Source organism: Neolamprologus multifasciatus, chromosome 6, assembly GCF_963576455.1.
Source record: "Neolamprologus multifasciatus chromosome 6, fNeoMul1.2, whole genome shotgun sequence".
Taxonomy (NCBI): Eukaryota; Metazoa; Chordata; class Actinopteri; order Cichliformes; family Cichlidae; genus Neolamprologus; species Neolamprologus multifasciatus.
Genome location: NC_140444.1, coordinates 4,196,202 through 4,210,606, shown reverse-complemented (window position 1 = coordinate 4,210,606; position 14,405 = coordinate 4,196,202). Strand labels below are relative to the sequence as shown.

The 14,405-nt window shown below is 42.4% G+C and overlaps 1 protein-coding gene across 6 annotated transcripts in view; it reads left to right on the top strand.

Moving 5' to 3' along the window:
- Positions 1–11,984, top strand: part of rptor (regulatory associated protein of MTOR, complex 1) — a 258,024-nt gene extending 246,040 nt beyond the window's left edge. For 2 of the 6 annotated variants that reach the window (XM_085162736.1, XM_085162737.1), the window contains exons 31-36: positions 3,312–3,418; positions 5,111–5,238; positions 6,416–6,502; positions 6,584–6,700; positions 6,815–6,944; positions 8,741–11,984. In XM_085162736.1, coding sequence (XP_085018862.1) covers positions 3,312–3,418; positions 5,111–5,238; positions 6,416–6,502; positions 6,584–6,700; positions 6,815–6,944; positions 8,741–8,809 — 638 coding nt within the window. In that variant the 3' untranslated portion in view covers positions 8,810–11,984. The remainder of the gene's footprint in view (positions 1–3,311; positions 3,419–5,110; positions 5,239–6,415; positions 6,503–6,583; positions 6,701–6,814; positions 6,945–8,740) is intronic. The other 4 variants (XM_085162739.1, XM_085162735.1, XM_085162740.1 and 1 more) reach the window with 2 other exon arrangements.
- Positions 11,985–14,405: the final 2,421 nt, after the last annotated feature.

Below are 14,405 nucleotides of genomic sequence, written 5' to 3'. Positions count from 1 at the left end.
TAACTTACGGCTTTAAAACAATATCGAGATATAGATCTTATATCGCCACCCAGCTAAAAAATATCGAGATATGAATTTTAGGTCATATCGCCCAGCCCTACTTCCTTGCTTTAATTTGCCCCGTGACCTTTGTAACCTCTCATTTCCTGTCTGTCTCGCCCATCATTTCCTGTCATTTTGGCTTTCACTGAAGGCCGAAAAGCCTCCAAAAAAATGCAGACAAGCAGCACGTGTCTGCATTAAAATGCTGGTCACTGCAGGTTAGCTGACCAGACATAAATTTAGTAGATCGCACAGAGTTTGAAGGTCTTGCACATGTAATATGAATAAAACCTGTTACGTGTGTTAATCCTGAGCCGTTTGATAGAAAAGATTTGCTTCCAGTCTGTCGTCCAGACGATTGATGTCAGAGGTCTGTTCAGGTTAATACTCTCACAATCGTGACTTTTATCTGTCTACCATTTGCTATTATAGCAAACTGTGCAGCCACTATCAAGCATGTTAACTCATCGTTTAAAGCCAGAAGCTGCAACTTCTCTGTTTTCACTGTACGGTCAGCCGATCGGCCGATAACGCTGCATGTAAGCGGCGAGCTCCTGCTCATTTTCTCCAACACAAAAAAAAGGTTACCTGCGACAGAAAGAGAGAGAGGCAGAATTACTGTGTGCAGCGATAAAGCTGAAATTACACTCCTGCCTTCAGTGGATCATTTCAGTAAATTATGAATATTCTGCACTTGTCTCAATAGGCATTTGCTTAATTATTTATCTGTCTTATTCTTGACAGTAAACAGTTTGTAGCATTTAAGTGGCTTTGCTGTTACATTTGAATTATGGCTAAATGAACACCTTTGAAAGTATTTTGTTTGTTTGTTGTTTTATGAATGCAGATATTTTAGTGGTTGTTCTGGATTAATTTTGCTTGCCAGAGGCAAATATTAGTGTTGCTGCTTTACTCAAAGGCAGGTCAGACTGCAGTGTGAAGAGCAGCGAATGGGAGGGATCGTTAGCCAAATAAAGATATCTGGTGCATAGGACCAGCAGGGGGGTCAGCTTAGACCTGGAGGGGTGCTGAACCCTGACTATACACACAAAGTTGGCTTGTAACTACACTCATCAGCCACTTTATTAGGTACGTCTCACTGTACCACGTTGGACCCTGTTTTGCCTTTTCTTTAGAGACTTGTGTTGACATGACCGCATCATGCACTTGCTCCAGATTCGTCAGCTGCACATCCTGCTCTCCTGTTACACCACATCATGAAGTTGCTCTATTGGTGACTCCATCCATCCACACTCTGCTGCTTATTCCAGGGTCGCAGGGGGGCTGGAGCCTATCCCAGCTGTCTTGGGGCAAGAGGCAGGGTACACCCTGGACAGGTCGCCAGTCTGTCGCAGGGCTAACACATAGACGCAGACGACCATTTACTCTCACATTCACACCTATGAACAACTTAGAGTTTCCAGTTAACCTATCCCCACTAACTGCATGTCTTTGGACTGTGGGAGGAAGCTTGAGTACCTGGAGAGAACCCACGCAAAGATGGGGAGAACATGCAAACTCCACACAGGAAGAACCCGCCCTGATGGTGGACCTTAATGCTGTGAGGCAACAGTGCTAACCACTGTGCCACCATGCTGCCTCTATTGGTGACTGTGGAAGCTATAAGCAGTCATAAAGCGATGGACATGGTCAGCACATGGTTACTCTAGACTTCCTGTCAGCTTCAAGCTGTCTGGTATTTTCACCCAGAGAACGAGCACTCACTGGGTGTCCATTCTGTGAACCCTGGTGATGGTTTTATTGGAAAATCCCAGCACATCAGCAGTTTCTGAAATACTCAGACCAGCCCATCTGGCACCAGCAACCATTCAATGACATTCAAAATCATTTAGATCACCTTTCTTTTCCGCTCTAATGGTTCATTTGAATTTTAGTAGATAATCTTCATGTTCCTGCATGTCTAAGTGCGCTGAGCTGCTACCTTGTGATTGGCTGGTTAGAGATTTATGTTAATGAGCAGTTGAACAGGTGTAAAATGGCTGGTGAACGTGTTTTATGGGGGTGCAAACAAACTGACATGAACAAAAAATAGAAGGGTTAAAAGTTCATGTTTACTAAGCCTGCTGGAAAGTTTCGGAAAATCATTTTCCTCCATGAGAGCCCTCCTGTTTTTCCTAAAAACAATTTTAGAGTATTAGCACAAATTCGCGTTAAGTCCCGTACATCTGTTTTCTTAATCGCTGATTCAGTTCAGTCGCTGGAGCCTATCCCAGCTGCCAGCGGGTACACTCTGGTCATGTCACCAGTCCGTCGCCCCATTCAAACTTGGGTTAAAGGATTTAAACTGACTAACAGCAGTAAAGAAAAGGAGGAGGCATTTATTTGCTGTTCAGCTTGTTGAACTGTTCAAATAAATAGCGTCAAAACTAGAGACCATAGTTGACCAGTTGACCCGTGGCCGCGTGGAGGAAGGTCGCTGAAACGGTCACGCCCTAGCCGCTCACCGTGGCGCGCGCTGTCGGCTGCAGTTAGCTTCCCTCCGCAGACGTTCCTGAGCCAGCACAGCTTGTGCTGCACTGTTCACTTGATTCCTGCTGTGACTGCCAGCATACGAAGAGTCCTGCTGTCTTCAGCTTCTTCCTTCCTCACTTTTTCGCTCGAGTGCCATTTGACTCATCAAAGCCGGAATCTGCTGACAGGCGCAGTTCCAGGGTCAGTGTTTGCATCTCCCAGTGGTCGTCCTGACAGGGAGGATGCAAAATGCTAAACAATGCTTCAGTCTGCATGAAGCGCGCCTTCGTACACTCGGGAATGACTTGGTTTTAATGGTCCGAGTTTCACTGCAAAAACATTTCTTTTGCACCTTTACACTCTGCAGACAGCAGGGTTTTTGCTCATTCTTTGATTGTTCCTTCCTGTTGTATTTATTAGTGACGCACTGGTGCAGGAGCCTGCCGCACTAATCTTTCGTTTGACTTGGTACATGTGTCAGCGTGAGCCTCCTGAAAGCGCTGACAGATTGCGTGGGCTGTGTATTACTGGGATCAGCACATGTTCTGTGTGTTTAGCAGCTGTGTTTATAAGTGTTTGCAAAGGTCCCTTTTTAAATGAAATTAAAAAAACATCAAATTCAAACTGCAGCTCGCAGATTGTGTGCAAATTATTCTTATGCTGTTCGTGTAATTGTGATTAAAAGCCACCTTCTGTTGTTTTGAAAACAATAAATAATCCTGGTGTGTGCTTCGTATCGAGCGCACGGTGCCGTTTGTGCTTGTTGTAAGTGTCGCTGTGTCGTCCTGTGTTTGTAGGTGCAGGTATGGTGGTGGACTGGGAGCAGGAGACGGGGTTCCTCATGACGTCTGGAGACGTCCGAGTCGTCAGGATCTGGGACACTGACAGAGAAATGAAGGTCCAGGTACTCGGCACACCTCGCTGCTTTGTGTTTCTCTTCATTATGCCGGGCTCACACTGTGCGATTTTTTTCAGTCGCGCGATTCAGCTCCTGCTCAAACTGCACGATTGACTCGCAGGGGTCAGAAGTTTGTAGGTCACGATGCAGGTCTCACACTATACGACCCGATGCTCTGATGCAACCCGAGTGCTCACACTGTGCGTCCATAAAATGAAGGTTATAACAGAAAATCTGTCGCTCACTCTCCCTCTGTCTTTCACTCACACAGACACGCACACCACCGCCATCAACTTTGCTAAATTGCTAATGAAAAACATGATCAGGCAGCTGTGATCGAGCAGCAACGTCCATCCAACTATTTTCACGGTTGTTGTGGTCGTGATCATTTTGTGATGCCACATCGAAAAGGCTCGGATGAGCTTTCCAAAGTTCTACAAGTGCCTCCATCGCTTGTGTCCAGATCACACGCCGCACTGCCGTGCTGCGCCGTCTTTTTCGCTGACATTTGTGTTTGCGCGTGCGCAGTGTGAGAAACTGCGGTGACACCCTCACGACCAAGCGATTGATGATCGGGAGCTGGTCGTGAGGTGTTAATCGCTTCTCGTTACCCCACGTATACTACACGATGCACGACGCACGATGAAGGCCAAAATCAGGCCGATCGCCAAAACGGTCGCACGACTCAAAAAACGGCTCAAAATGGGCCAAAAATCGCACAGTGTGAGCCCGGCATTAGTTTTATAAAATCGGGTAAAAGACCCGAGGGCAAATGGAGCATCTGTTGGTCTGTGTCAGTCAAGTGTGACTCTCTGCCCTCCTTCTAGTTCCTAAATCATTGCCGTGACCTTCATCTGATTTAGTTTATTCCTCTGTGCTATTGATCGCCTTCGTGTCTCTGGAAAGTAGAAAGAATTTCAATCTTAACGAGAATTTTATTGCCATTTGTCATAAATCTAAACATCAAAGGAAAAGAGGGAGACAGCAGAGGAGGTTCAGGGATGTAGTGAAGGAGGACATGCAGAGGGCTGGTGTGACAGAGCTGGATGTTGGGGACAGGGTGAAATGGAAGCAGATGATTCGCTGTGGCGACCTCTACAGAGCGCAGTTGTTGTAATCTAAACGTCAACACTTCACATCAGATCTTCTGTGTATCCAAAAATCACACTTTGGTCCTTTCGCGATTCGTTGACAATACAAAATGATCCTTTAGCAGGATTTTGAGTCTAGCTTTCAGGCCGCTGCGTGGAAGCATTATGGTGGAATTTTAGATTTAAGCTGTAATATTCATCAGGAACAACTCCGATTACTTTCTTGGTGCTAAAGCATGAAAACAACCCTGTTTTTGAGGCGTTTCACATTAAAACTTAATGTGTTCACGGCGCTCTCTGCTGCTGCTGCTGTTGTCTGTCTGGAAAGTGTGAGGCAGAGCCATTAGTGTGGTTTCTTTCTTTTCTCCTTGTTTTTACACATCTAATGGGACCTCGGTGTGCTAATCATTGTCATGATGGATGGACTTAATACAAGTACAAATGGCCCCAGTCTCGCCGATGGCTGCATATTGATGCTGGGCCCAGCTTCAAATGAGCCAACAGAGCACATGATTGATGATTTTAAAGGAGGTTTAATGTGAAATGAGCGTTACCTTTACAGACCTTAACAAGAGGATTTGTGTGTGTTCTTGTGTTCGTGCGCCAGGACATCCCAACAGGAGCGGACAGCTGTGTGACCAGCCTCTCCTGCGACTCCCAGCGTTCGCTGATCGTTGCCGGTCTGGGTGACGGGTCTGTGCGGGTCTTCGATCGGAGGATGGGCCCCAATGAATGGTAGCCTCCCATCATCACTTTCTCGTCACATTAAATCACTTTCAAATTTATGATTTCTCAGCACGGTTTTATTTCACTGTCTCAACGTTATTTCATTTCACTGACGAACACACGTGGCAGTTTCTGTGGGCGTTTACTCCAGACTCGTGCATTATTCACTTCTCTAATCTATATTTATTGTATGTAGTGTGCCATAAATCTCCCTTTGGGGTTGCCTCATCCTTTAATGGACCCCGTGCCCCCAGCTTGGTTAAACATTATTTTAATTTCAGCCCCTGAGGGGGAAAACAAGGCAGTTAAAACATGAAGTGGCCCATAAATCTTTAAATGAAGCTAATTTAATAGTTTCCCTTCAGGCTGGGAGTTACATCTTTCAGCAACTGTTGCCTCCCCGTGTTGATCAGTCCAGAGCTGATGGTTAACTCGGTCTTTGGAAAATTTTGTATAGAGAAGCTTCTTTTTTCAGTGCTTGGAGAAAAGAGTCCTTAAAATTCGGCGTTAGACAGATCAGGCGCTCGCTCTGGCACATCTGTGCTCCGACTGTAAAGTGTTTCTTTACTTATTCGGTAATTTGAGCGCCGCTCAGCTCCAAGATGATGGTCATACAAAATGAAATCAGAAAGACTGTTTTTTCCCCACCGTGATGCCACTCTGCCACCCAGTGGTGTGTCATCCTCATTACATGTAGAGCGGCAGGATTTATCTTCAGTTTTTTTGAATACCACACTGGTTACCTAAGAAGAAAGTCACCACCCAGTTAAATCAGCGGTCAGATGAGAGCTTTTCTACCAGATCATTTAGTCACATTACCTCATTTGCTTCTAATTAAGGAAAGAAAGAAATTTAAACGACTGTAACGGCGTTTAAAGTGTTGCTGGATCAAGAAAAGCTCCTTCATGTGATAGGCGTGTTTTTATTCTCGCTTCTGCTGCAATCATTTCATTCTTCAGGGCTTTTTCACTCCCAGTTAGCCCAAAGCAGTGAGTCAGTGATTTAAAACACAGTGAGTTGCAGATATTTTCGGCCTCACTGCACCCATGGATGATCAGACACTAGAGGCTCCCCTGTTGGTGGTGAAAATACCACTAAATGTACCAAAAGACATATTTTTAAAGGGTTTGTTTTGACTTGATGTCACTTGTAGCGTAGTTAACTGACGCTTGTTGTGTCTCCGCAGTCGTGTGATGACCTACAGGGAGCACGGAGCCTGGGTGGTAAAAGCTCATCTACAGAAGGAGACAGACGGCCACATCATCAGCGTCAGGTATCCTCTTTCGCCTGCTCAGACTCACAGACACTAACTTGAATGTTTTCTTGCCTGCGCTGACTCTGATTATCCCGTCAGTGTTAACGGAGATGTGCGGTTCTTTGAGCCACGGATGCCGGAGTCCATCAATGTGCTGCAGACGGTGAAAGGCTTGACGGCTCTAGACATCCACCCGCAGGCCAACCTGTTCGCCTGGTGAGTTGGTTTGCTTGACGTCGGGTCAAACCCAGAGAATCAGATGCTTTTTCCTCAAGTAAATGCCTAAATGCACGTGTGTGACTCTTCTGTGTTTCACTGTCGACCTTCCAGTGGATCGATGAACCAGTTCATAGCGGTCTACAACGCAAACGGCGACGTGATCAGCAACATTAAGTACTATGACGGTTTCATGGGACAAAGGATTGGTGCCATCAGCTGTTTAGCCTTCCATCCTCACTGGGTAAAACTAGAGCTCGACTGTGTATCTGTATAACACCTGTATCTGACACATAAATGTTATTAAAAACTGAATATCTCTAATTTAGTGCAATTTAAAAAACAATGCATCCCAAAGTGGAAATGTTCGAGTGAGCTTTCCTTTAGAGGCACTTAGCCACAGCGTTTAATCTGCAATTCAGTCTTCATTTTAAAACTGCACTCATCAATTTTATATCAAACAATTATGCAAATTGTGAAAGATGTTCCTTGTCACATTGAAGCCAAAGAGAAATATCACTTGTTTAGCTCATTTCTTTGGTTTTCTTACTCAGAGCTCATTAAATTTGCCTCCAGTCACAGTTGTTACCTCCTTTAGTGACAAACCTCCACATCAAAGAGCACTCGGGCAAAGTTAGCTGCTGTACACAGAGTCAGGTATTCTTCTCTGGAGCGGTGGGAGGAGACTATTGGGCTCGCGGTTAGTCAGAAACATGAATGAATGAATGCTAATGTCCGAAACTGGACAACACTGACTCTCTAAGGCTACGTTCACACTGCAGGTCTTAATGCTCAATTCCGATTTTTTGATCAAATCCGATTTTTTTTTGTCTGCTCGTTCACACTACAAATAAAATGCGACAGCAAACGCGCTCTAGTGTGAACGCTCAAAGCGGCCCGCATGCGCAAAAGAAGACGTCACACACAACGCGCTCTGTTTAGACCCAGAGCAAACAGTATTGTTTGACAGATGGTCGTTAATATAAAGACTTCGGACTTTACGTTTCCCAATTTTTGCTTTAAGTTATTTTGTTATTTACATAATAATGTAAATAACCTAATAATGATCCTTATTGCTGTTTTAGAGGAGCGCTGCTTCAAAGGATAGTTGCAGATTTCTGTCAGAATCTGCAGATTATACAGTACAAATAAAATGTTCACGTTTCTCCAACGTTGTCTTCCCAACAGTTTCACTGACATCTACGGATGATCTGATATCCTCGTGTCGTTGTTGTTCCCACATCATTATAATAAATGTTGTTCCAGGTTCAACATTGCAAGTGACCAATCACATTGTTGTGACATCCCCCTTTTGTGCCTTTGAAAAATACCGCCTTCAAAAAATCTACTTCACTTGCGACAAGAGAAACCGCTTCTGTCCGCCGATCCCGGAACTTGAATTCTTTGCATTTCAGGATACTTTCCTTTAATAAACGGTAAGCATTAACGGTAAGTGTCCTTACAGAGGCGGTTTCTCTTCTCGCAAGTGAAGTAGATTTTTTGAAGCCGTTTGTTTTTTTTCGAGGTCGCAGATGACATCAGCAGAAGGTGATTGGTCGCTTCCAATGTTGAACCTGGAACAACATTATTTATGATGACGAGGGAACAACACCAACACGAGGATATCAGATCGTCCGACATCTACACGGGATGGCCAGGAAGCGTTCACGATGTCTTCTCTGGCGCTTATAATTGGCATCTGTCTTGTGTCAGTGACGTAAAAGACGGATTTAATGCGACCTGACCATCAAACAGCAGTCGCTTTCTAAAACATCGGATATGTATCGGATTCAGAACCACATACGAAAGTGACCCAGATCGGATTTGAAAATATCGGATTTGCGCCGTTCACACTGTCACACCATGATCGGATATGGGTCGCATAGGGTCAAAAAAATCGGATTTGATGCGCTTTCGTCTGTAGTGTGAACGTAGCCTAGGTTTGTTACCAACTTCTGGTTAAAAGAAGCTACCGAGTTAAAATTTAAGTTAAAAAGTTACCAAGTAACCTCCCCGGTCTTTCTCTCCGTCTCCCTGCAGCCTCACTTGGCGGTAGGCAGCAACGACTACTACATGTCCATCTACTCGGCAGAGAAGAGGCTCAGATAACACACCAGCATCCATCACCTCTCCTCCCCATCAACACACATGAATTGTGACCCTGAGCCTCAAGCACCGGGATGTAAATGACGTTCTTTTTTGTTTCTCGTGTACATATGCAATTACCACCCTGAATGTTCTAGTGATGGCTGCTGACGAAAACTCATGCTACAGACGACTCTCTATATATATATTATATTATCATCGTTTATTCATATTCTTATTATGAAGCTAATGATTGTAGACTTGGCTGTGCTGAGTGTGTATATTTAAATAGCATCTACAGAAGAAGAGAGGTTCTATTTTAAAAAAGAAAAAAAAAAGTGGTACCTGTCGATCACCGGGGGCCTCTCCTCGCCACGCAGCGAGCATCACTACCTGAACAAACTCTGACACAATCCAGATGTGGCGAGAGAGGACGGCACGCACACACTGTTAAAACACATTAACCGGTGCAGGAAACATGAACTCGCCACGCCGCCGAACCCCGGTGCGTGTGCGTAAACTGGAGTTTCGTGACTTCGCAGCACCTGCCGCCAAGACGTTTGGAAAGACGGACCCCGGGAAGGTGGATTGTGATTACTGTTCCCTGAAAGCGTCAAGCCGGCAGACGTGACGAGTTTGTTTTGGTGAGCGTTAGAAGGAATTACAGCACAGATGTGCCCTGCCCACAGCGGGCTCTCATAGCCTTGGACTCGCCCAAAAAGACACCTGCTCCCATTCTGCAGTTCTCCTCCTCGCTTCCTTCGCCCCAGCGTGCCAAACAAAATCATCATTTCCATGCAGTCCCCTTCGCTGTGGCTCAGAGGGGTGTGCTTTTTTGTTTTGTTTGTTTTAGCTAAACCTGCTTTGTTACTAGGATGACGCATGCCCTTGTATCTAGCACAGTGAGAGGAGAGCTAGCCAAGTACCTGGTCCTACCTGGAGACCGCGGCAGCTTACCTACCTGCCTCTGCAAAGCAATAAGACTGCTCATGATTGATCCAGCCTCAAGCTCTTCCTGTTTCCCACAGAAAAACACACTTCCATTCGGAGGGGGTGTTCGGCTGCCACAGTACAGCAATACAAACGCACACATTTCCATTCACGACAGCGAGTTTCCTTTAGACTTCATCGTATGGCTGTGCCATCTTTACCTGCTGTCACGGTAAAGATGGCGGTTTTATTGGTTTACCTGAGGGCGAAACGAGCCCTCAAAAAACTGCTTTCATTTTTATAGTAAAGCTTCTTGTTAATTTAAACCAATCAGGCGCAGCTTTGTCTTCACTCAGATCCTTTTTCTTTGCTGCAGGGTTTCATTTGAGCCCTTATTTTGCTTTTATTGCTGACGTCTTTGGATTGATTATGTGTAACGGAGCGAAAGTGCGCCGCATGCTTAGAGAGCGCCGACTCACCTGTTGTTGCTCACTGCGTCAGGTTTCAGTCAGCCCCCTAGATTTCGCTCAGGTATTTCACGAGCCCCCGTCAGCCCCCTCCCCCCCCCCTGCAGCATGATAGGCAGGTGAGGTCAGTCACAAGCAAGAGATCATGAAAACTGACGTCAATGTGGTGCTCTTTCCTAAAGCTTTTTTTTTTTTGTGCATTATCACCATCGTCGTGCCTCTCCTCTGAGGCAGCTTTGCCTTTTTAATCTTTTTTTTTTTGTCCTTTTCTTGTATTTTTCTATGTTTTTAATTCTTCTTTGTTCGCCTTGGCCTCGGGGGGCGGGTGGGGGAACTTTAGCATTCAAAGGCTGCTCCCCCCTCTCTTTTCCTGCCACACCTCCCATCTGCATCGCGCCTCCCGAGCTTTTGCTTTCCCCCACAGACGGAGTGGATTTGTAGACTGAAAGTGAACTGGGAACACCAAACATACCACACAACGTGCAGTCCGGTCACCACGTCAGTCTCCACCCTCACACGGTCACTGAGCTGGTCCACGCCCTCAGCTCACACTCACATTCATCTCTGAGTATCCTGCTTTGAGTTTTAAGATTTTAGAGCTGGACAAAAAGTCTTTAGTAGGAAAGGAAAAGTGAAACAATCAGGTTTGTGTCTGTGACTTCAGACTGCTTTGCTGACTGTGGTTCATAAAGCAGGAGATGAAATCAGTGAAATAAACCAAATACAACACCGGGTTTTGTCTGTTTCTTCAATGTGTGTTCAAAGAAGCCTCCAGATGTTGCTGAGCTGTTTCTACTGAAACACACTACAAACAGGAGAATATCCTTTATGGATGAATTTCTAAATTATAAATAATTGTTTTGTCTTATTTTAATTTCTAGTTTTGTGTGAATTTATATTAATTTTGTAAAGTCAAAGAAAACTTTATGGAAATTAAGAGAGATCTTAAAACTCCACTGCTTAGTTTATTAGAGTTATATTTGGTTTTAGGTTTGTTGGGAAGTCCCGGCACCGCGTGGAAGCCTCAATGCACCACACATGCATTGTCTCATATCCTGAAGCTGCATCGGTTCAGCTGTTTCAAACAAATGTGTAAGAAAACGATCTCAAAACGATACTCAAAGCTGACGAGATCTCCTAGTGGTTCAAACTGAAACCAAAATAAACCGGATTAGGGGAGGGGAAGGTTTGAATGAAGGTTTCATGTTAATGTGGGCTTTGTTAGTTTTCTTGGAGTTTCTGAGATTTCATTCATTTAAACAACTTTTGTCTCAACTTATGTTTAACACCTGAGCTTGTTTCAAAGTTTGTGTCAATTTTACTTCCAAAAAACCATAAACAGGTTGAATGGGATGATTTAAAATTGCATTTCTATAAAGTTGCACCAAAAACTAACAACTTGCATACATTCTACTGGCCAGCAGGAGGCGACACCTCTGGTTTCAAAAAGAGGACTAATTATATAGTAAATTGTATAGACCTATATAATTATATAAGTGAGAAAATGGGACACTTAGCACGTGTTATTTTTGACCTCATTAAACATTTAACTGAAGTTCAGTCTAATTTAAAGTCTTATTGAACACAACATGGTGTTCGTTTTATTTTGTCACTATGGGCCAAACGTCTTGCTCATCACATCCGTCACACCGAGATGGATGTTTAGTCATCTGTGAACTGTTGGTCTTTCGCTCTGATGAGATGCCATCAATTTTTTCTCTTTTCTATACAATTGTATTTAAATAGCGCCAAAGCACAACAACAGTTGGCTCAATATGCTTTTTATTGTTAAAATTAAATTAAATTAAAATTAATTCTATGGCTTTTAGTTTTTAATTTTTTTTTAGTTTTTAACTTGTATTGTGTCTTTTACCTGTATTGCTATGTATGGCTTTTATTATTATTATTATTATTTTTAGTTTCAAATAGTTGTACAGCACTTTGTTTGAAAGCGCTTTATAAATAAAGTTATTATTATTATATTATTAAAAAAAAATTGTAACAAAAATACAGAGAAAACACCAACAATCAGGTGACCGCCTATGAGCAAGACCTTTGGCGACAGTGGCAACGAAAAACTCCCTTTTAACAGGAAGAAACCTCTGGATCAGGGAGGAGCCATCTGCTGTGACTGGTTGGGGTGATGGGAGGAACCTTTGAAACTTGAAAAAGCTCCATGGGCACTCAAGATCCTTTAAGAAAAGTCCCTAATGGACTTTTGGCTCCCAGCTAACCTCTCGTTACCCACAACATCCTGTTAGCTGCTTTTAGCAAATTCAGCAGCTGAATCAGAGAATTCAAAATCACCCAAATGCTACAGCTGCTGGAATAACACTGGATTATCCGTCCTGTCCTACTTTACTAGGTTTGGTCGTTCGTGTGTGATTGAGTGTGTTGGCATGATCTGTTAGGACCACGAAGTGTACGTTTTTATAAAGATGAATTCTACAATTAAAGCAAACATTAATTAATTTGATGTATTTAAAAATAAATGCAGTAAATCCCAAATAATTTTATTATACAGAGCAGTTAAGAGCATTATAAGCCCATGAATAAAACTTTCAAATTAAAAAGGGAACTATGAAAAGATCAGTCAACTTGGGCATAAATTTAATAATGTTTTAATTAACTAATAAAAATCCAATTTCATACTCTTTTTAGAAAAAAATAATTTTTAAATAAATAATTCAGGATAAACTTAAATAAGGATGATTTTTTTAATAATCATTTACACCCCGCCCTTCTTTCTCTTGTTTCATAGTCTGTTTATTCAAAGTTTCATTAATTATTTGTAAATGAATTTAGACCCAGTACTGCATAATTTAATTGTGCAGATACATAGAAGTCTAAAAATACCATGTTTTGTGGTGTTGGTAACAATAACAGCTGTGTCTTTAGTGGGATGATGATTAATAAAATGATTAGAGTGTGCCTGTAAAGTTTCATTCTGTTTTAATTTCTAGTGAAGCGCTTGGTTATAGTTTAAAAAGACTGAATATTTCCAGCTGCAGGTTCAGCTCCAAACTGAAAAATGTTCCAACAATATAAAACAGGTTTTCTTAAAGGCACACACTCATAGAAGTTGACATTTCTTTAGTTAGATGATAGAAAAGCACCATGAAATCTGACCGTTCCCATTTCAACTAACCAGAGAACTGCTGCAGTAAAAGCATGTGGTAGGTTACTGCAGATAAGTAGGTTTGAGGCCTATGGTTGTTTCACAGCTGCTTTTTCTTTTTGTTCTTTATAGTATGTTTTATCATCACTGTGTTGTCTATAACTTTAACTCATTATAGTAATAATTTTTTAACCCTGAAAATGAAGACAAATCCTTCACTTTACAAGTCTGGACCGACCTCACTACAGTGGTTGACCTCATCAAATCAAGATTCACTGAGGAAATCCTCCTGATGTTGGCTCAGAAGAGACACGTGAGTGAGCTTGACCCATTCAGAGGTTTTTGTGTCAAGTCCTTCCAGACGTCACTCGAATGCCTCTGGAATCATTTAGTCCTTGTTTACGGGTGGGGTCTGTGACGAGGTTGATGTGGTTCCTTAACAGAGGAAGAAACAATGTTTTTCGGAAGTTTTTAATTCTTGTAAACGTATTTTAATATTAATTTGCCAGTTTTTTTCCTCTAAATATTAAACGCTCCCATGGTTCAGTTTTACCTTACTACTGCTTTTATTGCGTTTTATTTACCTGAGAACTTAATTCACCTTTATAGCTAATTTTCCATATGATTTCCAACTTTGGAAAGCACTTTACACTTTTATGTAATTTTAAATAAGCTAATATTAAACTAAAATTAAACACAGGTATATTTTTAGGTCTTTTACTTCAATTGTAATCTGTTCATTTAGAATTGAATACTTTGTGGTTGATTTTGCTCTGGAATTATTTTACCATTTTATTATTATTTATTAATTATTAATTAATATTAATTATTAATTAATTTATTTTTTAATGTTTTTCGGAAGTTTTTAATTCTTGTAAACGTATTTTAATATTAATTTGCCAGTTTTTTTTCTCTAAATATTAAACGCTCCCATGGTTCAGTTTTACCTTACTATTGTTTTTATTGCGTTTTATTTACCTGAGAACTTAATTCACCTTTATAGCTAATTTTCCATATGGTAAATGGTCTGTATTTGTATAGCGCTTTACTAGTCCCTAAGGACCCCAAAGCGCTTTACACAAGCAGTCATCCACACATTCACACA